Source organism: Hypanus sabinus, chromosome 3, assembly GCF_030144855.1.
Source record: "Hypanus sabinus isolate sHypSab1 chromosome 3, sHypSab1.hap1, whole genome shotgun sequence".
Classification (NCBI taxonomy): Eukaryota; Metazoa; Chordata; class Chondrichthyes; order Myliobatiformes; family Dasyatidae; genus Hypanus; species Hypanus sabinus.
Window position 1 is genome coordinate 31747782 of NC_082708.1, and position 23489 is coordinate 31771270.

Here is a 23489-nt window from a genome sequence, read left to right on the forward strand (position 1 = left end):
TAATTACAAATATAATGCATTTGATACAGCTATTGGGTAACTTTTGGCCAGATCAGTAAACCTTGCAATTAGCATTCTAAAATATGACAGTTACTACTCTAAAGAAAGCATTCAAAAATGAGCGATGTCGGGAATAGTTCTGCAACCTACAAGTTTAGTGACTTCTAGGAACATTTTTTTTTAAATAAAAGCTTCTGTAAAATCTCACACTTTCTTATACTGCATTATCTTTTCCCCTCTGCAGTTTACTGAATTGTCCATAATCAATACCTAATTTCCACATTGTTTCAATAATTTTCACTTACCTGAAGCATGAAAGTAGGTTGCTTGTTCCTACAAAAATATTATTTTTCTAATCTAGTTCGGTAATATATTTTGTATAATCTTTCACTCACCTTGTAAAGACAGCCAAAGAACAAACAAAACAAATAGTGTCATGACAGCGTGCAATTCCCAATGGCCTAAGATTGATTTGAAACAACCACACCTCCACCCACCCTCAAAAGCTGGGCATGGCATTCAAATAACTGGAGGAAATTTGAAAGGACAGATTGGAAAGATATGTGAATTAATGAGCGTGGGTTGGCTGTTCCTTCAAGATTGACTGAATGTTCCCAGTGATTGAACCTGTAGGAACGATGGAAAAGATGGGTCAATGGCAAGAGTGTGGGGTGGACTGTTCATGCTGATGTCTGGTGGATTGCCACCCTGACAGCATCCAATCATCTGCACAGACTGAACAACAAACTCCACATGACTGGTGTCTCTTCCCAGTGCCAAAGAATTTTGTCATTTCCTTTTCTAGTGGCTATTTCTTCATCTCACTAACATTAACTGAAATACAAATTGTAAAGTGTAGTGGAATTAGGCCATTTGGGCCATCGAGTCTACTCCGCTTTTCGATCATGGCTGATTTATTTTCTCTCTCAACCCCATTCTTCTGCCTTCTCCCTGTAACCTTTGACAACCTTACCAACCAAGATCTGGTTGTCTGGTTCAAAATACTGTGATCAGTCTAGCAGTAGAAGATTCTGATTGGCTAACTTCAAGGGAAGTGCATTGGAAGTGTTTGCTTTGCTGTCCAGATTGCGAGATTACAGATGATTTGTTGATGTCATCTATTCAATATCCACGGTGGACTATATACGCAGGCATTCTGAGGAGACAACCCTTTCAACTGTGCACTGATGATGGTTTCTCGATTGGAGCCGAAATGTCTGCAAGTATTTTGCCAAGCTCGGCGATCAACCAAACTTCCAATTGAATTGTCGTATTTGAATAATGATTTCTCATGCCAATGTCAACTTGTGCATGAAACTAGGCTTGTTGTTGTGCATGGTTAAAATTGTACCCACTTTCCAAAGCTTTAACCTGCATTGAATAGCAGTTTGTGTGATGTGGACCAAGTGGGACAGTACAAAAATAAAGTTGAGATTATAGAAGTCTTTTAGAATACTTCTCAGCATCTTGCCTGGCCCTTAGTCCATGCACTATTAAGTGTCTCTGCAGACAAGAGCATCTCAGTGTAATCCTGTGGACTGGGGAATTGGTCAGCACAGTCTATCTAGTAGAGCTGCAGCCTCACATGTCCAGTGACCAGAATTCAATCCCGACCTTTAGCATTCTCTGGTGTTTACTCATTGTCCATGACCTCATGGATTTCCTTCAGGTTTTCTGGCTTCTTCCTGTGCCCCAAAGATGTGTGGATTGTTGGGTTCGTTATAGATTCAGCTCCGACGCAGACCCTTGGCCCATGATGTTGTGCTGATCTTTTAACTGACTCCAAGATCAATCTAACCCTGTCCTCCCATATAGTCCTCCTCCATTCTTCTTTCACCCATGTGCCTATCTGAGAATCTCTTAAATGTCCCCAATGTGTCTGTCTCTACCACCACCCCTGGGAGGGCATAGCATGCATTTATCACTCTGTTCTTTAAAAAAAAAATTCTGCCTCTGACTACTTCCTTCAAATGAGCTTAAAATTAAGCCTCCTCCTGCTATTTCTTTCCTGGGGAAAAGTCTCTGTCTATTCTGTCTATGCCTTTTTAATATCTTGTATACCTCTATCAAGTCTGCTTTCATCCTCCTTCGCTCCATGCAGAAAACCCTAGCTCACTCAACCTTTCTGCATAAGAGGTATCCAGCACTGAATGCAATACTGCAAGTGTGGTGGAACCAGATGGATTAATGAAGTCCCACACATCTTTGACCATCTTAACCACACTATCAAATGACAGTGTCAGTTCCTCCTAAGCGCATATTAATGGCAGGGGAGCTTCAGAGAGTTGAATGAGAATATGAAGAAATAAAGAAAATGGGATTAGTGTAAGCGGGTGCTTGACAATCAATGCTAACTTAGTGAGTTCAAGGTGAAGTTTATTGTTATTCAAGTACATGTATACTGCCAAATATTCCTCCAGACCAAGGCACACAGAAAAAAATAATATTATCACCTATAAATTAACAATAGCCTACTGAAGACTCTTTCAAGTGTGAAGAAACAAGCTAGGGATGCAATCGGATGTACATCTGCTCTGGCAGGGCTTGCAGGCAATTTACTTCCTACAAGGTAAAATCTGACATGAATGGCTGTGATTCTTCATTCCCAGATGAGTTCAACACCTTTTATGCATGCTATGAAAGGGAGAATAAAATTGCACTTGTGTGAATGCCTGCAGCAACTGGTGACCCTGTAATCTCTGTCTCGGAGGCTGACGTCGTAACATCTTTCAAGAGGGTGAGCCCTCAAAGGTGCCAGGCCCTGATGGTTCTGCAAACCTGTGCCAACCAACTGGTGGGACTGTTCAAGGACATCTTTAATCTCTCACTGCTGCAGTTGAAGGTTCCCACCAATTTCAAAAGGATGACAATCATGCCCGACCCCAAGAAGAGCCGGATAAGCTGCTCAGTGACCAATACCCAGTTGCACTTGCATCTACTGTGATGAAGAGCTTTGAGAGGTTGGTCATGGCCAGAATCAACTCCTGCCTTAGCAAGGACCTGGGCCTGCTTCAGTTTGCCTTTCGCCACAATAGGTCTATAGTGGATGCGATTTCACCAGCTCTCCACTCAGCCATGGATCACCTGGATAACAGCAATATCTGCGTCAGGCTGCTGTCTGTTGATTACAGCCCAGCACTCAACACCTTCATACCCTCAGTACTAATTGGTAAGCTTCTAAACCTGGGCCTCCGTAAATCTCTCTGCAATTGGAACCTTGACTTCTTCATTGGTAACACGGACACACCTCAAGGATCCATGTTTAGTCCACTGTGCTTCTCTCTCTACAACCACAACAGTGTGTCTAGGCATACCTATAAATTTGCCAATGACGCAACTACTGTTGCCAGAATTTCAGATGGTGACAAGGAGACATACAAGAGCAAGATAGATCAGCTTGTTGAGTGGTGTTGTAACAAGACCAAGGAACAACTTGTGGACTTCAGGAAGGGGAAGTCAAGAGAGCACTCACCAGTCCTCAGATTTCACAACATAGGCCAGTGATATTAAACTTGATTCTGGGTATATTCAAGAAGATGACATTTAGTATAAGGTGCATTTATAATGCAAGATAAAAAGTAAACAGCATAATGCTGCTGGTGCTTCATAAGGGATGAGACCCAAGTTGTGGCAGGGAGTTCAGTAGCCTTGCAGCCTGGAGTGAGAAGCTGTTCCCCATTCTACTTTGAAATATAGTGGATTTTGGTTCATTGGGGCACATCGGAACCAGTACATTTTGGCCCAATTAAGTGGCTGCTCCAGTTAGCTGAAGTTGCATGGAAATGGTTAAAAAGGTATATTTTAAAACAAAATGACAAGCTACCATTTAACTGAGTAAGAATTTTTGTATTTAAATGAAATACAGAATAAATTAGAATACTACACTGTTAGTTCCTAATAGTTATTGACAGGAATTCATTCAGCATATGCTGATGTGTTCCTTTGATCATCTGTAAATGAACAAAGTAATTGCAGACACCTAGTGCAGATAGTGGACTGCCTTTAAATCTTCACTTTAATTGTAGCATTCAAGATGATTATTGAAAGTTTCAAATTCTTCGTAGTTCCTAACTTGTTCAAGTAGTGATATTGTTTCATTTTCACTCCTGGCTGTTTCTGGCATCTCCAAGCTTGAATGCTTGAAACCACACTGAGCAAAACGGTTCTGAATTACCTTACTGTTTACTACTGGCCAATTATCAGTGACAAAAATCACTGCTTTTTGAACGCAAACATGCAAGTGACACCATTTTGAAAACTGTTCGCTCTAAGTACTGTGCAGTGATGCTAGTTAGAAAATGTTCGGAAACAGTCTCCCACCCCAATTAAGCGGCATAGTGGCCCTAATAAGTAAAGGGAATCCAGGCTAATTTCTCAAATAGTTTTTGTTCTTTAAGCATTGTCGCAAATAAGCAGCTGTCCTGAATCTCTGATGACCCAATTAACTGGAATCCACTTTTTTTTTGTGTCTCTGTGGCCTTCCCCTGACTTCTGCCCTAGTTGTCCATGAATTCTTCCTCAAAAGCTTTCTTGTTTGGTTTGGCAGATTTGCTTTGAAGTACAAAATAATTTTGCTGTTTATTAATCTGATTATATGAAAGAATCTTCTTTTTCCCCCTACCCTCAGACAACCAGTACCAGAGACTTTCCTTCTGTGTTCCCTGTTCCTGCTGACGCTCTCAGTAGGCAGACATGGTCAGCTGCCATGTTTATCCTACTTGGTAAACGGCTTTAACGAGAGCCAGGCCTTTTGATCTTTCCGCTGCATCTGTACTGCTGTCACTTTGAAGTTTCATCTTGCATAAGATGGAATTTTCTCCAACATTAGGACACCAAAGGACCAAACACTAACAAGCTTGCATGGGGCATCTTGGTTAGCATGGTCTAATTAGGTCAAATAGCCATATGACTCAAACACTGGGCACCATGAGTTCTGGAGTGTCTCGTGACTTTGCCCCCTGTATTGGATGCTAGTTTTGTCACTACCTCCATTGACAACCTAGATAGTGTTCAGAACATGGAAGTGTTCATTAGAGTACAGACCCTCGACCCATGAAGTTGTGCTGACCTGTTAATCTACTCCAAAATGATTCTAACCCTTCCCTCCTATGTTGCCCCACATCTTTCTTTCATCCATGTCTCAATGTAAGAGTCTCTTAAAACATCCCTAATATGGAAATTTGGTTGACCACCCAGCTTGGCAAAATGTTGGCATATGTTTTGGCTCCAATTGAGAAATAATCAGTGTGTAGTTGAGTGTTGCCCCCTCAGAATGCCTGCCTATATACACCTCCAGAGTCTGAATGGATATTGATTAGACTGTCCATGTGGACAGTTGGTAGTAGAAGATTCTGATTGGCTATCTTCGAGGGAGGTTTGTTGGAAGTGTTTGCTTCACTGTCCAGGTCCCGAGATTGCTGGTGATTTGTTGACTGCTGATGTTATGTAAGTCTCAACTCTGAGGAGACAACACCCTCAGCTGCGCACTGGATGGCTTCTCAATTTGAGCCAAAACATCTGCAAACACTTTGCCAAGCTGGGCACCAACCAAATTTTCAAACAGCAAACCCAAGCTACCAATATTTCCAATGTCCCTAATATATCTGCCTCTATCACCATCTCCAGCAGTGAGTCCCTTACACCCACCACTTGGTTTTTATTTATATAAAAAAAAACAACCTGATCAGGTTGGGCTCCCATATCTTGCCCTTGGTAAGCTTCAGCTCAATGGAAACTTCACTGTTCATAATCTGATACTCTGCTCCTGTAATTCAAAACCCTCATAATCAAGTTTAAATCCCCTCATGACCACTTCTCCCTCCCACTATCTGACTCTAACCTCTGCCAGCTGTAAGCACTGAGCTGCAGGAGATTTGGGACTTCGTGGACATCTAATACAGTTCTCAGTTGTTTGAACCAAGCAAGGTTATTTTTAAAGAAATGAAGTGAATGGTTGTGAAAAAAACTGGGTAAATTGGAGTAGGCTTAGAAACAGGTGGAAAATAAAGTGAAGTAATGGAGAGAGGAAAAAGACGAAAGGTATAAATAAGAGAAAACAAAATTGTAAACAAACCTTGAGCTATTAATGGGAAAGACACTCTAAAGCTTCATTGTTCCTTTTCTGGGTATCCAAGGTTGGATCAGATATCTGTACTATAAATTACATCATTTACATAGTTTTACCAGCCTTAACTGGCTGTGACCAGAATAACATGAAATCAAGAAGCAATTGATGGTACTAAGTGCAGCATTAGGCAATTGGGATCCTGCAAAATTTCCGTACAGAGATCTTGTGCTGCACTTGTAAGTGTGCCTTTTTATACCGAGCTTTTCAATCCTTGCATCTATCATCAAAGCATATTTTTTTTAAAAAAAATTACCCAACCAAGCACCTTGGTCAAAACGTGACTGGTTTAAGCAGGGCTCAATTCCTCAGTTTATGATGGGATTTGTCAATCATGTTTTCAAGCAACACTTGCCAGTAATGTGCTCACTCGTACTCCTTTTGTGTTCTGCAAGGATCACTCAGCTCATTACTGCCTGGTCCAAAATCTCAAAGAGCAAGAGGTTAGTTCCATGTGGTGAGAATTGATGCTCTTGATACCGATGCATCTTTTGTCTGTGGCCCATCAAGCAGCCCCAGGAACAGTGAAGGTGCTGCTAATTAAGTATTAAACCTCCAGAAATTAGAGCGGTGCTTCTCAGAGGATTGTGTTTGTAATCCTTGGAGGCTTGTCATTCCGACCACCGAACCAAACTTCTAGAGCATCTTGGAGCTGCTTCACTTCCCTCCAACATTAAGGTGCAGAGCATTTAGATGGACTGAAATGTGCAAAGGTACACAGGCCACGTGTGCCAGGAAGTGATCCTTATCCAACATGGACATGTCTAACCACTTGAGTTTATATTAATTGAATCTACCATCATCAACTTTTGGCTATTGGGATACTTGGAGCAGCCCTTACATGTGAGCCTATCGAAAGCTTGGGTACTCTGTGATCAGTGATTCTCCCGATTTCCCTTAATTATTTCTACCACCTGAAAACTATAAGTTATGGGTCAGAAATATGATGGAATAAATGTTGTGTGCTTTTCATTTCTGTAATGCAGCCCCTTAACTGGGATTTTAGCCACCACATTAACAATTTGCTTTCTGCACCACAACGTGTCATCCGTGCTTATATTGTGCATTGCAGCTTCCCAAACCTGTAACAACTAACCAACTGGACAGCCAAGTACAGCAGATGCATGGGGAGCATTAAGAGTTGTTCAGTTCCCTTCCAAGTTGCGTGCAATCCATATTTGGAGATGTATTGCTGTTTCTTAATCACTGCTCGTATCCAATGTTTAAGCATTTCATCTCGGAGCACCGAGGAGGGATGTTGCCAGAACTATTGCCTCAGTTCAAAGTGGCAGCTTACCTGCACAACCTGTGGGGTAGTTGAGATGGATACTAAACTGCTGGCCTTGGTGGTAATGCTTGCAGTTGGTGTTTAAATAGCATTAATCCAATAATTTCACAAGCCCCAAGTTTCTTAGTAACGCACACAAAATGCTTGAGGAACTCAAGATTGCTTAGTATAATTTCTTGCACACAAGTGTAAGGAGAATTAAATAATTGTTATTCCTGATCAGACACAGCACAAAAGATACAGGACACAATAATACTTTTAAAAAAACACAATACACATAAATACATAGGATAGCTTGTATACATTGATTATATGTTTGTTGTTGTGTTGGGACCATGAGAGGTTGTTATATGTGCATTCGTAGGAGCTTGAAACTGCTTGCAGTTTCCACTGCTGTGCTGTTGGTGTAAAGGGTGAGTGGTGCTAGTTCTCCAGAAGTTGATAACCATCTCCTTTGTCTTGTTGACATTAAGGAAGGGGTTTGTTGTCTGGCTCTGGACTTCAAGCTCTTCTATCTGTAGGCCATCCTGTAGGCCATCTCATCAGGTCAGACAGTGTCTGTGGATGGGAATAAAGAGCTGATTTTTTGGGTAGAGACCCTTTATCAGTCTTTGAAACCTTTTGATTCTTTATTTCTCTCCATAGATGCTGCCAGATTGGCTGAGCTTGTTCAGCACTGTGTGTGTGTGCGTGTGTTTGTGTTTCCAGCATCTGCATATCTCTTGTTTTTCCTATTTATTGTTTATTTCAAATTTCTTAATTGCAGGTGTATCGATATTCTGTGAATAAAAACGTCAATGCAGCAACTCAATGAATTCTGTGAACTACCATTAAGAATGAGTGCACTTTTCACATTTGGTAGTTTTGAAGCACAAGCATAATGAGCTGTAACTTCTGCAGTTGTAGTTTTCTAATTTCACATGATTCCAATGAGGTAGTCTATGTAAGTATGAAAAACGGACCAATCTATCAATCAGTTTGAGGTGCTGCATTGGGTAACCCTAGGTCATTTCTAAAGTAAGTACGTGTTTGACACAGCATTGTGGGCCAAAGAGCCTGTATTGTGCTGTAGGTTTTCTGTTTCTATGCATTCGAGCATTATGTTCACACGTGAGCTTACATGAGCTTTTTGATTTTTATTGTAACTTGCAGAAATTTTTCATTTCCTGCTGCCACAAGCAACACACTTCATAACATACACTCAGTGGCCACTTTATTAGGGACACCTGCTTGTTAGTGCCATCCTTTAGCAGCCCTCCACAAACAGAAGGAATTCCAGAAGTCCAGAGCAGCACGCACACACAGGTCAGGCAGTGCTTATGGAAATGAATGAACAGTTGAGGTTTCTGGCTGCAGCCCTTCAACAGGACTGGAAAGGACAGGGGAAGAAGCCAGAATAAGGTGGTGGGGGGTGGGGGGGGGAGAGGAAGGAGTATAAGCTGGCAGTGATGGGTTCTTTCCCTTTTAGTTAATAATAGCACAGTCCTACCCTCCAGCAATATGTGATGCTCTTTTACTGCACACACACTAATGGCAAGGATGGTAAAACAGCATTTTTTTTTGTTTTATCTATTTTTGGCTTAATGTGACATTGGGTCACGTTTCCTCCGTATTGGTCCTACCCAGAAATGTACGTTGTCATTTTGTTATCTTGTGGAAAAGTCTGCACATTAAAACCAACCTCCCACTTCTTGGCTGATCAGCACTTTTGGTGTTTTCAGCACTTTGTATCCGACAGGTTGACCATTTGAGTCTTGGATTTTGAAAGCTTACTATTTTCTTGGCTGTGGAGAATTGCCACTGCCCAGGTCAGTGAATGCTGAACTGTGTCCACTTGGGTGATAGCAATGTCCGATTAGAGTAATGGTTGTTGCAGTAAGGGCTCATTCCGTTCAGTTCGGTATTTGGACTTCTTTTTATGTACAGAATTTCAGTTTACGAAGCAGAATGCAAGTGCTAGAACTTTTATCTAAATTTGTTTCCATATCAGTCGGGTTGATTTTTAACATTAAACACCAGTTGATTGAACTGTATCTTGATAATGGTGATTGTTGCCTTAGTGTCTCCATTCCAATTTACTCGATTGATGTGCCAGGTCTAAAAGTCAGCATATAGTGCAAATTACAAAGAAATCTGCTAATTATAACGATTGATGGGTACCATTTATTAAGAACAGTGTAAACCTACAGTTTTGCTGAGCTGGATTACTATAAGGATTATTGCTGATGGACTCTAATAAAGTAGTTGTTCGGCTGCTAAAATATTACCAATCAAATACAAGAAGTAAAAATAAAGTAGTACAATTAATAAATGTCAAACTGAAGAGTCCATCTAATATTCCACTATTTATAGGAAAATGGCAGATAGAATTATTTGGTAATGAAATGTGTGAGGTATATATAGGAAACCAAGGGGGAGCGGTGAAGTTGCCATAACAACAGCCTTTGTGACTTTTTGATCTGTTCTGAAGGTTCGAAATTGCAAGCACTTAAAATGCTTAGTGATAATTTTCGCTTGTGGTATTTTGTACCCTGTTTAGTTAGAAAAATACCTCAGCCGTATTAAGGCCTCTTAATTTCCTTATTCTGAAGTTGTAAGCAAAACTGCTTTTGCTCCGCTTTTCCAAAATAAAACCATTTTGCAATAATTTTCTTCTGGCCTTTCAATTGACTTCTACCACTTTCCTACATTAGAGATAGATTGCTAGTTCACCAGTGAGTTGAACTCTGTCAATTGCTTCCATTACCTGCAATAAGCTAATATTAGGGGTGATGGATAATAACCACTGGATTGATCACTGAAAATAATTTCAGCTTTTCCTTTTGCTTTAAAGGAACACAGTGGAATTCTGTTGATGAAACTTAGAATGCTCTGACTGGCTTAGTTTCCCTGTGATATACAGTATATTCATTCATTAACATGGGCGGGTCTGATTTTGGGAGTTGAGACTGATGTCTGTGCTCCTTTCATAGTAGCTGGCTCATTACTCTTGTGATTTAGCAGTGTGCAATTTTGATCACTTACCAGGAAAGCTGAGGCCTGGGTGATCCTTGACACCATTGAAGTGATAAACTTGTCAACAGCGCATTCACACTTAACCTGCGCAGGCATTTCTGACCTTGATACTCTGTTAAATACATGTGAGCTGACACACAGTACGAGCAAGCATTTGTGTAAGGATATCAGAATTGATGCTAGCTGATCACATACTTGCCATTCTATTTGGTATCAAGATTTCTTTTTTTTTCCCCTGAAAAGATCCTGACTCACTGAAGGATTATTAATTGTGCCTTTACAGCATCCAGCAGAGATTTAATTTTGTCCTCATAGTGTAGATTGTCTGAACTACAAAATTCAATGGAATGCACTAAAAATATGGCCCTGAGATGAGGTTACCAGTCGCTATTCCAGTACCATAATTATAAGAATTGCTACTTTTGTCTAATACACTACTAAATATTATGAAAATGCTTGTCTTTTTTACATTCTAACATTTTAATTATTAAAGAACACTGGTCTGGAATCATTTTGGCTCAGAACTTTATACCAGTGAGTAGTCCATGGTTGTTGCTGAACTTGATAATTTTGTAAATCAACTCTAGTTACCTTGTGCTCCCAAGCTAACCTAATCCTTTGTGTGAATCGATGCCTTTGCATCAGATTGAAGCTATAACAATCCCTGTTTATTAAATAACTGATGGAGGGAGGGGGAGGATCATCTTTACCCCCGGATTTAACCATCCATTAATCCATTTATCTTTTGTATGCAAGTATGGTGAAATTGCTGCATCTTCGTGCTCAGACTTCATAAGGAGTCTGATTTCAGAGTGAAGTCAGGAAACTGTTGTCAAAGAAAGACCAGTACGTATGAGAGATCTATATTTGAAGAAAAATCCTAAATTACAGAGCTAATGTGGAGAAGAATATTTATTTTGTGCAGAACATCCAGCATTTTCCTGTAGATGTGGTCTTTTATGGGTCTGTTGTTCTCTAATGTGGCTTTAAATCCTTGGTGTCCGCCAAGGACATTTTGGTATTTCCCATACAATTAATTGATGCAGCCGGTCGAGTTAAAGTGTAGCACCTTAATCCTGAATAATGTATAAACCTGGGAATCTTATTGTAAGTCCGAACTACCCTGTGTGGAAGTTCACAATGAGCTGTGTATGTGTGACATAATACAGCATGGGAAAAATTATTTATTTTATTATTTAGAGATACAGCGGCAATCTGCCCTTCGACCTGCACCTCCCAGCAACCCCAGATTTACCCCGACACTAATCACGCGACAGTTTACAATGATCAATTAACCTGCTAGCCAGTACGTCTTTGCACTGTGGAAGGAAACTGGAGAAAACCCACACGTTCCATGGGAACGATGTACCGACGACATTGGAATTGAACCCTGAACTCTGAAAGCCCCGAGCTGTAATAGCATCATACTAACTTCTACACTACTGTGGTGCCCCAAAAGTTGTTTAGTGCCTAGAGAGATGAGGAAGAGTACAATGATTTGTCATTGCGTTTAACCCTCATGCCAATATTCCTTTTCAGTTTGTATTTGTGTCTGGAGTTGCTAGCAGACACAACATCATTAACAGCAGGACATACTTTCATAAGATTAAGAGGTAATCATTCTTTCCTCCCTGGCTGGTAAATTAGTGCTTCATTTATGGCTTGAGCTTTGCACGAGAAATAGGAATTTGTGTAGCAACCCTGCAGCCCGTTTCCTGTTAAGGAAAAAAAGACTTTATTGTTTGGCAGCTCCGGGAGGCAGCGCTGTTAGTTGGAAACATGACCTGAAAACTCGCCCATTGATCTACTGTTACAGGATCTCTGTAGGTGTCTAATTGTTTTCATTTAAAAAGTGAAAGGAGGCCCATATATACTATCAACATCCAACTGCATGTAGATAAAGCAATGATGTTTTGACCTCCACCAATTTAATTCTGCAAGTGATTAATTTAATGTCCTTGTTTCTGCTGCTAAATGTTTACATGAACAATAGAACAAAAAATATGATTAGAGCTGGGTGAGATGTTCTATTCAAAATAACAGCCTTTTTGAAAAATGTCCTGACCTGAGTTTTCAGTAGTTGGGTATAACTTATCAGTAAGAAGGGGAAGATGATGCAATAGATGTTCCACAAGATGGTAATGTACATCAGTTGTGATAAAAAGCATTTAGCAGAAACTTAAATTCTGTATCTGGCAGCATTAGACAAACTAACTGAGGTATTGCCAAAAGATTTTTTTTGTAGGTGTGCCAGAAATGACTGGATGTGTGATCAGTTCTATTTCAAGCAAATTTAATGGATATTATTGAGTTTCTGCACTGACCAGCAATTTGATTTTCAGATTTTTTTTCAAAACCAACTTGCTGTCCCACTGTTGCGTTCAAGACTCTGTAGATTTGAGCAAATTTCAAATTTTTAAATACAAAATGCAATTTCTTTTCTATTCTTGGTTCTAGACCCTGATACCCATTTTAAAGCCCCTTATTGGTCACAGAATTTTTCTCTAGTTTGGGCTGATAAAATAGAACCCAAAGCTCAAACTACATTATTTTTACTATACTTGAAGTTTTTTTTCTGCTGGATTATATCTTATTTTTAAGGATAATGTACCAGTAGTCCAAATGGCACATCTTGTAGTGTATGCATATATAGATGCTGAAATGCATAAATAATCATATGGCAATGAACATTTTTGATTTAATTAGCTTTGATTATGACTGATGCTCGCTTGTCACCAGCCCTTCTGTATTTCTCCATACACAACCTCCCCCCAGCACTCATCTTCCTACTCCTCCTCTTCTAACATTCCCTCGCCTGATGATTGTGTTGATCTCCATTCCAGAGATGGGTAGTATGTTGCTAGAAACTTCTATTTCTAGTGAGCAAGGGATGTTCAGCAGATGGCACATCTGATGTTACCAATTATAAAGATTGAGCCAGAACATCTTTTATTTTTCCAATAGTTTTAACAGTTTATTAGTAGCTTTTTACATAGATTTGCTGAAGAACGTTGGGTTACTCTGAACTAGAAGAAGATTTGTTGTAGTTGAAATTTTTAGCAGTCTATTTGAGTATAACAGGCAGTGTTTCTTTTTAATTAAATACTTAATACAATAGTTTTGTTTCCAAAATACCTCCTGCCATACAAGTCTTGTCCTAAATCTTCATTGTCTTGAAATCATGAACTTGTGTTGTGATCAAATGAGATAATTGTGCACGCCTGTGGTCCTTAGTGTATTTGGAGACTAGTCTCTAGATTTTGTTTCTAAATATTCTTGCTTAGCTATCTGTAAAAACTGAATAAACAAAGCTATACTTGATGATATCTTGTAGTTTTGTTTCAGTTGCAAATATCTCATCACTCAGTTCCATCTACTCTTCCCCCGATGCCCTACAACTTTAACTTGCTTAGGAATGAAATGCTTAGAATGTTGAGTGTTTATGTGGCAGTGCACTGAAGCAGAGTTTCTGACTTAGCAATATGTATTTTCTTTTTGCAGAACTCAATCCGTCATAACTTGTCACTGCACAGCAAGTTTGTACGAGTTCAGAATGAGGGAACTGGCAAGAGTTCTTGGTGGATGCTAAATCCCGAAGGGGGAAAGAGTGGAAAATCTCCAAGGAGAAGAGCAGCATCTATGGATAACAACAGCAAGTTTGCAAAAAGCAGAGGAAGGGCAGCTAAGAAAAAGGCAGCTCTTCAGGCAGGTCAAGATGGCAGTGCTGATAGCCCTGGAACACAGTTCTCAAAATGGCCTGGAAGTCCGAACTCCCATGGTAACGATGATTTTGACGCCTGGACCACTTTCAGAACAAGAACTGGTTCAAATGCTAGCACATTAAGTGGAAGGCTCTCTCCTATTATGACAGAACAGGAAGATATTGGCGATGGTGAGGTTCATCAAATGTCACCCTTAGTCTACCCGGGTAGCTCCAGTAAAATGGCATCAACACTACCAAGTCTAAGTGAGATGACTGGTTCTATGAACAATTCTATGACTGAAAATGTAATGGAAGATCTCTTGGACAATCTGAATCTTTTGTCCCCAAACTCATCTCTGGTAGCATCCACTCAGCCTTCGTCAGTGTCACTAATGCAGCAAAGCACTGGCTACTCATTTGCACCCCAGAACACAGCCATTGGTTCACAGACCCCAGATTACAGAAAATGCCTCTACGCTCAGAGCAGTATGAATTCTCTGCAGCAAATGCCTATGCAGACCTTTCCAGAGAAAAAGCAGAACTTTGGGCCGCTCACCCAATATAACTGCCCAAAGGGGCTGCTTAAAGAGTTACTAACTTCTGACTCACCTCCACACAGCGATATGTTACCACAAGTGGATACTGTGGTATCACAAGCTAACAGTAGAATGAGCAGTCAGAATATGATGAATCCCACCACAATGTCCTCATTTGCTAACCAGGGAGTTCACACCAAGTTGATGAACCCCAACATCCAGCAACATCCAGTACATGGCCAGCATTCAGTTGCAATGAATGGCTGCGTCATACCTCGTACCGTGAGCATCATGACTCACCCTTCAAATGTCCGACATCTTACAGCCCCAAAAAACCAGATACACGTGCCTATGTCTTTGCAACTTAATACAATGGATCCATACCATATTAATAGCAACGGAGGCTATGGAAGAATGAATATTGCTGCTGTGAATCAAGAGAAACTCCCTAGTGATTTGGACGATATGTTCATTGAAAGCCTGGATTGTGATGTTGAGTCCATTATTCGTAATGACCTTATGGATGGTGATACTTTAGACTTTAATTTAGACTGCTATTCAAACAGTTCAAAAGCACCCACACACAGCTGGGTATCTGGCTAAATTTTTACTAAGAGGTAAGTATTAGATTTTGTACTAAAATTGCATGCTCTTGCTTTGTGTCTGTTAACACTACCTCAGTTTGGCGATGTTAATAACGAAGTAAATTAAGTGGTATAGTAATGCTATCCCTTGCACTAATATATTATGGAGTTGAACAAGGATATGCTCTCCTATGAAAATGAGGAAGTGTAATTTTAAGGAAAAGAAATTTAATTAAGACAATAAGACATAGGAGCAGAATGAGGCCATTCAGCCCATTGAGTCTGCTCCATCATTCCATCATTACTGATTTATTATCTCACGCAACCCCATTCTCCTGTATTCTCTTCATAACCTTTGAGTCCTTTACTAAATAAGGACCTACAATGATTTAAATATATCCAATGACTTTGCCTCCACAGCTGTCTGTGGCAATGAACTTCAGACTCACAACCCTCTGGCTAAAAAAAACATTCTAAATGGATGTCCCTCTTTTCTGAGGCTGTGCCCTCTGGTTTTAGATACCCCCCCCCCCATAGAAAACATCCTCTCCGCATTCACTCTATCCTGGCCTTTCAATATTCCAACAGGTTACGGTGAGATACATCTGCTGTTTGTTGCCTTCGTGTCCCAGCGGGGTGACTGGGCTGTTTGCCATTCTTTAAAAACTGGGGAAATGTTCTGTCTGCCACTTGGGACTAACATAATGGGAACTCCAGATTTATGAAGCCTGGAGAAGCTTTGTGTTGCAAATCAAAATGATCTCAAAATGATTCTTTTAGATTAAATCTGCCATTGTTATGAGGTTATCTGCACTCCTACTATAGTAGAAATTAGAAGTCGGTGATTGAGGATTTCATTAGATGTTAGTTTGCATATTTATAGAAGATCTCCGTTGTTTACAACCAGCTCAGAAGAACTACCGGTAATCCATCAGAATGAGACAATGGCATACATCCTCTTTTTAACTGGATACCTCTCAGGATAAATAGTTTAACTTGCCTCTTCCCTCACCTTCCATCCTCCAACTATTTTTGAAGTGCACTTACCCGGCTTTCTGAATTGGTAATTCTTTGTTGCAAACCAAATAAGGTACTAGTATCCCTGCATACCACTAGATAAAGAATTTGTCTTGGTATCTTTGAGTGGGTGCTCCAATAATGCTTTGCATCTTTGTTTGAAAATGTACCTGTCAAGTAAGAGTAGGGCTTTCCACACTTCTGTGAAAAATAATTGAATATCATACAAGAGTTCCTATTATGAAGATGGAAATTGGCTTTTCATTTCTGTAAGCAAGCTGCCCCATTTTCAGTGCTGGTGATAAATTGGTTCAGAAGCCTGAGAGGTCAAGCTCTAGTAAACAAACCTGAGTTGGTATTTATGATTACTGGGAATATGCGTACTTATTCTTGGTGTCCGTGGGTAAAATATTAAATTGGAGGTTTTATCCTGATGTGAATAACCTTATGATATTGTTAGAAGACTAAGGAGTTCGTGCATTCCTGTGACGTTTGGCACCTCCCAGATCGCTTGTCTTGAGACAAACCCAGTTATTTGTCTTGGCCCTTGTTAATATTCAAATTTGTCAGCATATTGGCTACAAAAATAAACCATCTCAAAAGTAATTCGTTTGGGCTGAGAGCATTTTTGGATATCTTATATGTAATGCACCAGAATAAATGCAAAATATGATTTTATTTCTTTCCTCATCTGTAAAATTTGTCTAACTCAGACAGTAATACCACATTTATTTGGATTGTACAACCGCAGAATGCAGAGACTGAAGTTTGTAACTAATGAAGGCTGGTCTTTATTTAAATTGCATAGCCATACTTAATTTGATTTTTACTGTAATATGCGCTAGTGCTGTGAATTCAGTAATAAGCTGGAAGCTTGTTTAAGTGGAATAGAGTAAATTTTCAATAAAAATGAATTTTGTGCCATGTTAGTCTATTGTGACATTCTACATTTATATAAATATATGTCCTAATATTTATACCTTACTATACTGAACACTAATTTATACCTGTTAAAATTCAGTTTTCCACCAACAGTTCCAGTCAAATACGTGCATATATATGTCTGCATAACTTGTATCTAAGTGTAACATTGCCAGAATAGTTAAGGTTCAAGATTTATTAAATAAGAAACCGAGACCCGAAGTCAGGTCCCTGTCAGGAGCTTTTACTAAGTTGTAACCTAATGAAGAATTTTAGTTTTGTGTTCTTGAGATTAATTGAGGTTTTTTTTCCAGTAATTTTCATATTACTGTGGCAGGGATATGATTAGTATTCATGAAATTCGAATTGCGTATTATTTAAACATTCAGGGACATGCCAGATTCTCTGAATTTGGAAAATGTAATTTGAATTGTGGTTCAAAATTTTAAAATCAAAAGGCTAATGCCCTTTTGCTGAATTGTTACAAGTATTGGCCTCACCCGGGATAATTTGCAATAGTTGAGTAGTTCATGTTTGTTTTGTTTTGTGTTTGACGCTGCCTTTTTCTCATTAAACCAGGTTTATCTGAAGATACCATGACTGGATTGACATCAGGAGTTGGGAAAAGCAATCCAAAGATGTCCTTCACCCTAGTTGAATTCTCTTGAAACATATTCCCTTTTCCCTTTCATCATACTTGGCAACACAGAACATTTTCCTGCACAGGATGTTTGCCCAATGTTTGCAGGTTATGTGCTGCTGTAGATAAGGCCTTTGGAATTTGGAGCTGTTTGGTTAAAAAGTGCCAAACTCACTACAGAATGTCATTTCCAAAACATAGATGTGTTGTGTGCTTAATTAACAATTCTTTTTCTAACTATGAGCATTACATGGGCCTGATCTGGTTGTTAACTGTGGCTGTAACAAACTCTGGTTCCAAAATCCTAGATCTCTAACAAATTCTAGTGGTGTATTGTGGAAAAACTTAGCAAGTAACACATTTGCCATTTGTTTTAAAGCATCGTCATCACTCGCCTCTCAGGCTTGTCTGCAGCTAAGCTTGAGGTTGGTTTTCAAGTCTGTGGAATTGTGACATTTAATTGCACTAGTTATTTTAAATAATTTGAGCCATAAAACAGACTGCTTGCACATTCAATGTTTTTGATGCTGTTTGTTTTTGCTGTGCCTCTTTTTAGAAATTAATCCAACAATGTTCACATGCTAATGAAGAAAAATGAAGATCTTTTAAATCAATTCTTAAAAAGATTTTGTCAACCTAGATTTTAAATCTTATTTTAAAGAATGCGGAAGGGGGAGACTGTACTTTATCTGAACTCAGGAAATTGAATTGGCTCACTTAACATGCTCATCTTGAAATAATGATTGAACAGTAAAAATAGGGGTTCCTAATTTGAACCCAGTAGTTTCCAATATCAAATGTCAATTAAAAATTAACCCCTCTTTCCCAATAATTACATATTTAAGGAGACCAGTAAAATATCTTGTAAAATATTGTTTACAGTATCAATATTGTTATGCTCTTGAAATGCAGTGTGATATTTGCAGTGAGCTTTTACATTCTCCATAGAATTTCTATGGCTTTGCTATCCTTTGCTTGGGTGTGCTGTCCACATGGGAAGGTGGAGTATCCTATGCTTCCCATACGACTTGCATACCATCCAATCACTGTTGACATGCAGTCACCTTTTAAGTTGCAAGATTATTTCAGAGTAATCTAAGCCTTTTTGTTTCCTTTGACTATTTTTGACTTGTTTTTTAATTCTGAAAGGGTTTTATTTTGTATCACAAGACTGACTTCTACGTTATGTAAAATAATTTTATGATAACTGGCAACTTGTCATTGGTACAAGGACCCAGTGAGTGATGACCACAACTGTTGTGTCTGCTGTCTGGGTAACAGCCAATGGAGGAATTTTCTACTTAAACTGTCTGCACTTAAGATTGCACTTAACCACCTCAATGAAAAGGAAATGGCTTATATTTCTAAAACAGAACAATATTGCTTTTTGATATTGACAGTAGATTTCCACATAGCTCTTTAATTTTGGATATGAACTTTTCTTTTACAATATCCAGTCTGCCTAGCTTTTGAGAAATGTGAATTGTCATTAAGGTAGTTGATCTTAAAAGCCGAGGCAACAATGTTTTTGGCCATGCCTAGAATTTATCCCTGTTTAATTGTGATATATCAGAGCCTTCTATTCTGCCTTTCAAAGTCATACCACCTTAATGGTATTGAGTAGAATGGTGATGCTGAAACAGTTGTATCGATTTGTCTCTTGGCAGTGCATTCCAGACACCAAAATATTTTAAACTTCACCCTCTTACTTTAAACTCTTCCCTCCAGTATTTGGCATTTGCACCCTCAGGGGGGAGGGTGTACTCTAGCTCTGTGACTCACAACTTTATATACTTCTACCAGGTCACCCCCACAGCCTCTGGCACTCCAGAGAAGAATACCTAAATGTGTCCAAACTTCCCTTGCAGCTGATACACTCCAGTCCGTTCAGTATCCTGGTGAATCTCTTCCACATCCCTTTCAAATCCTCCACTTGTTTCCTATTGTGTGGCGATCAGAACTACACCCACATTCAAAGTATTTTATCTAACACTTGTACTCAGCATTCTGACCAGTGAAGGTAAGCATGCTGTATGCTTTTTATCACCCTTTCAACTTGGGTTGCCACTTTCATGCACTTGCATGCCAAGATTCCTCTATAAATGAATGCTCCTACAGATTCTGCCATTTACTGTATATTTTCCTCTTACATTTGACCTCCCAAAATGTATTGCCTCTCGCAAAACCAGATTAAATTCCAGTTGCCATTTCTCTATCTAGATTTCCATTTTATCCATGTCCTGTCAAGTTCCCCTGTACCCACCATCTGAGCCAGGTGATTCTGGGTTGTTCTGCCTCTGTGGATACAAGAAAATGATTTAGATTAAAATCTCAGTGTAATCAGGGCAATGTGTACTATTGAATATGGTTTTTAAGATATTAGATTAGACTACTGTAAGAGGCCCTATGCATTACAGAGATTATATCATATGTGAAGATAAAGATTAGCTTTATTGGTTGCAAGTACATTGAACCATACAGTGAAATGCATTGTTTGCATCAAATCAAATTAGTGACGATTGTGCTGAACTGCCTGCAAGTGTTGCCATGTGTCTCGCGCCATTATAGCATGCTCTGAACTCAACCTTAACCGCACGTCTTTAGAGTGTGGGAGGAAACTGGAGCACCTAGGGGGTTGGGGTGGTGGAGGAGGAAACCCCCTAACGGTCACAGGGTGAATGTACAAACTTCTTACAGACAGCTGTGGGAATCGAACCCTGTTTTTATTTTATAATTTTTCCAGTTGACACTGTAAAGCGATGCGCCAACTGTTATGTTATTGTGCCACATCTTATTCAAACAGCTAGAACCATAAAACAAGATAATATTGTCATTTATTTTATTATCTACTTTTGGGAACTGTTAAATGGACAACAACCACCATGACTGCCTACATAACACAAATGGTGCTTGTCTCTATCACTGCACAGACCTCCATTATATACACAAAAGGAACAGCGTGATCCATATGCCTGAGTTCTCAGTCTTAGCTAAACTTCTGGTTTACAGCAAAGACCGATCACATTTTGGATACTTGCCATAGTTGTGGCTACATGTGTTCTCCAGCATTTTCCCCCTCCCTTTCGCTCACCCCAGTAGCTTACTTTCATCACTGTATTTGTAGAAACATAATAATTGTTATCTTTATTGGCACAATTACTAGAGACTTTTAACAATACAGTCACACTTTAATATTAAAGTCTGTGGTTGTTTGCATAGGGTTTTGGCAATGTCAACAAACAAAAGTCATAAAGTCTGCTTAACTCATTAACTTTGTTACAGCACATTATTGATGGCCAGATCAGATGACATTCAGTGTTATAGCAGCATTTTATTTGACCATAAACTGACATGTTTGAAAAGTAGCTTAAGAATGAAAAATTGAAGAGATTCGCATTTACATTGACATTGTTAATGTGATTAAAAAAAAACTTTATCCCTTTATTTAAAGGCAAGTTCTGCGGGTCATAAATGGTCTTGACTTTTTTCTCCTCCCGTTTTGAGTTTACAGAATCACACAAAAAGGGGCATCTTGCACCTTCAGAATTTTATATTAAACTGGATTAAGTGAGGTTTTTGTATGTAGTATGTTAGATTTTTACATCGTAGGGGGTGCTATTAAGTGATGGTGTTTGTTTTTGTAAATACTCAAAAGCATATGAGTTTTCTGAGTTAGATTGCTGTTGTGGATTTTTTTTTGCGCAGGGACTTGTGTAAAGCTGTAAGTTTTTTTTAATTTTTTTGAACAATTATTTAACAATCAGATTCCTTTTACAAGTTTTCATTCAGCTTCAGATTATACTAAGTTTAAAGTACCACAAAGTGTTACAGATTCTCAGCTAGATGTTCAAATAGGTTCATAACTGTATTTTATTGGCCATTTTACAACAGAAACTCAAAGCTTTAAGTAGGTCTACCTTAATTCTAAATGATTAATTGCTCTGTGAAATGTGCAGATTTACCTATGCATACAAAGTCTTACTTTGAACATTCTTGCAAATTTGTACTGTTAAAAATATATTAGAGCACAAGATATTTTAACTGTAACAGAAAGACTTATTGTTCCAGATATAGTTAAGTGTAACCAAATGTGTCATATAAAGTTTATTTAGAAGTTAGCAATGAAACTCTTATTCTTTTGATAAACTTGTATACTTCAGTATAACTGATGATTGCGATGACTGCCTAATGTAAGTAGCTAATCAGATTCAGCAGAACATCCCTAAGGAAGAGGGAAGAAAAAAAACATTGGACCAATTGTTTTTAATATAGAAAATTAATTGCACTTAAACTTTAACTGTTTTATTAAACATACTTTTATGAATCATTAATGAAATCTAAGTACTTACATTTAATAACTTATACTCGATGCAAATGTGACTTATCTATTGGATCCAGTTTATAAGTAAAAGTTTCAGTAGGAGTAGGTTTCAAAAAAAACAACAAACAAAAACTTAACCAATTTGCACAAAACTGACCCTCATTTTGATGGATGTTCCATAGACCAACCATAACCCAAAACTGGCGTGTAAATAATGCTTTGTCCATTCTGCAAACTGTAGCAGTACTTGAAAGCTTTCACAGCTTTATATCCTTTGAATAATGTAGACTGTATCTAAATATATTGTTTCATAGACAAGTGCCTGATAGTGTACATTTAAGGACACCAGAACAATCCTTTGCTGTTATTGTATGGAGCCATAATAAATGTATATAAATTCTGCTACAAAATATGGAATGTGTGGCTGCTTTTGTTCATTTATGCAATGGTACTCTTTCCCCTTGAAATGGGATTGTGGAGGTGGGGTGAAATCTTTCTGACTTCCCTGTGGCTATAAAAAGGGGCTAAAATAGAAATCCAATCTTCAAACTAGTGAAAGACCGTAATTGTGGCAGATTCCTCATGTGAGACTGGATCTCAATTTCTGCTATCTGTTAACCACCTAATTTCGGTATATACTGAAAATGTGCCACTACCTATAGTAAGTGTCATGAGACAACAGGGAAAAATATCTCCAATGTTGTCTCTGCAAAATCGTAATCCTTAGAAGGATGAGTGCACGAACATCAGATTACTAGCCCCAATTTTGAAGGCCTAGCTACTCTTTAAGTCCACTATGTTGGTCAGGCCACATTCCTGACATGAGATTCCTGAACCAGACTCTATTTTAAGCCCTGTTGTGGGAGAAGATAATTTAGCAGGCAAAAATATTTATAGAAGCACTGGCGACTTGAACTACCACATCTCTACAGATTCATGGGAATTTTTGCCCCATAAGAGTGCAAAATTGAGAAGGAGCTTTGGGATGGTATTGAGAACTATGTAGTCATGTATTAGGAGCATATGGAAGCCCTGTATAGTTAGCAGAAGGAGCATACTGTCCTGAAGCCAACATGTGTCCCCTCGGCAGTGTTGTGATTCCCACTTGGCTTCTTCTGCTACCATGAAACCCAAAGACCAGAAAGAAAGCAAGTTGTACTTGATCCTGTGTGATTGCTGGAGAAACAGCTTGTGGTGCACTTTAACAAAACTTCAATTTATTTCTGGCACATTGAGGCATTGTCTCTTTCCATCTAAGGTGGCTTTGGTGAGAGGTATTCCTTCTCACAACAAGTTTACATTTGTTCTCCATTATAAGTGTCGCCAGTGTACTTTTTGAT

The 23489-nt window shown here is 39.0% G+C and overlaps 1 protein-coding gene across 2 annotated transcripts in view; it reads left to right on the plus strand.

The window, feature by feature from the left end:
- Positions 1-22551, plus strand: part of foxo1a (forkhead box O1 a) — a 74870-nt gene extending 52319 nt beyond the window's left edge. For both annotated transcript variants that reach the window (XM_059964025.1, XM_059964027.1), the window contains 2 exons: positions 13929-15283; positions 17768-22551. In XM_059964025.1, the coding sequence (XP_059820008.1) occupies positions 13929-15269 (1341 nt within the window). In that variant the 3' untranslated portion in view covers positions 15270-15283; positions 17768-22551. The remainder of the gene's footprint in view (positions 1-13928; positions 15284-17767) is intronic.
- The last annotated feature ends 938 nt before the right edge of the window (positions 22552-23489 follow it).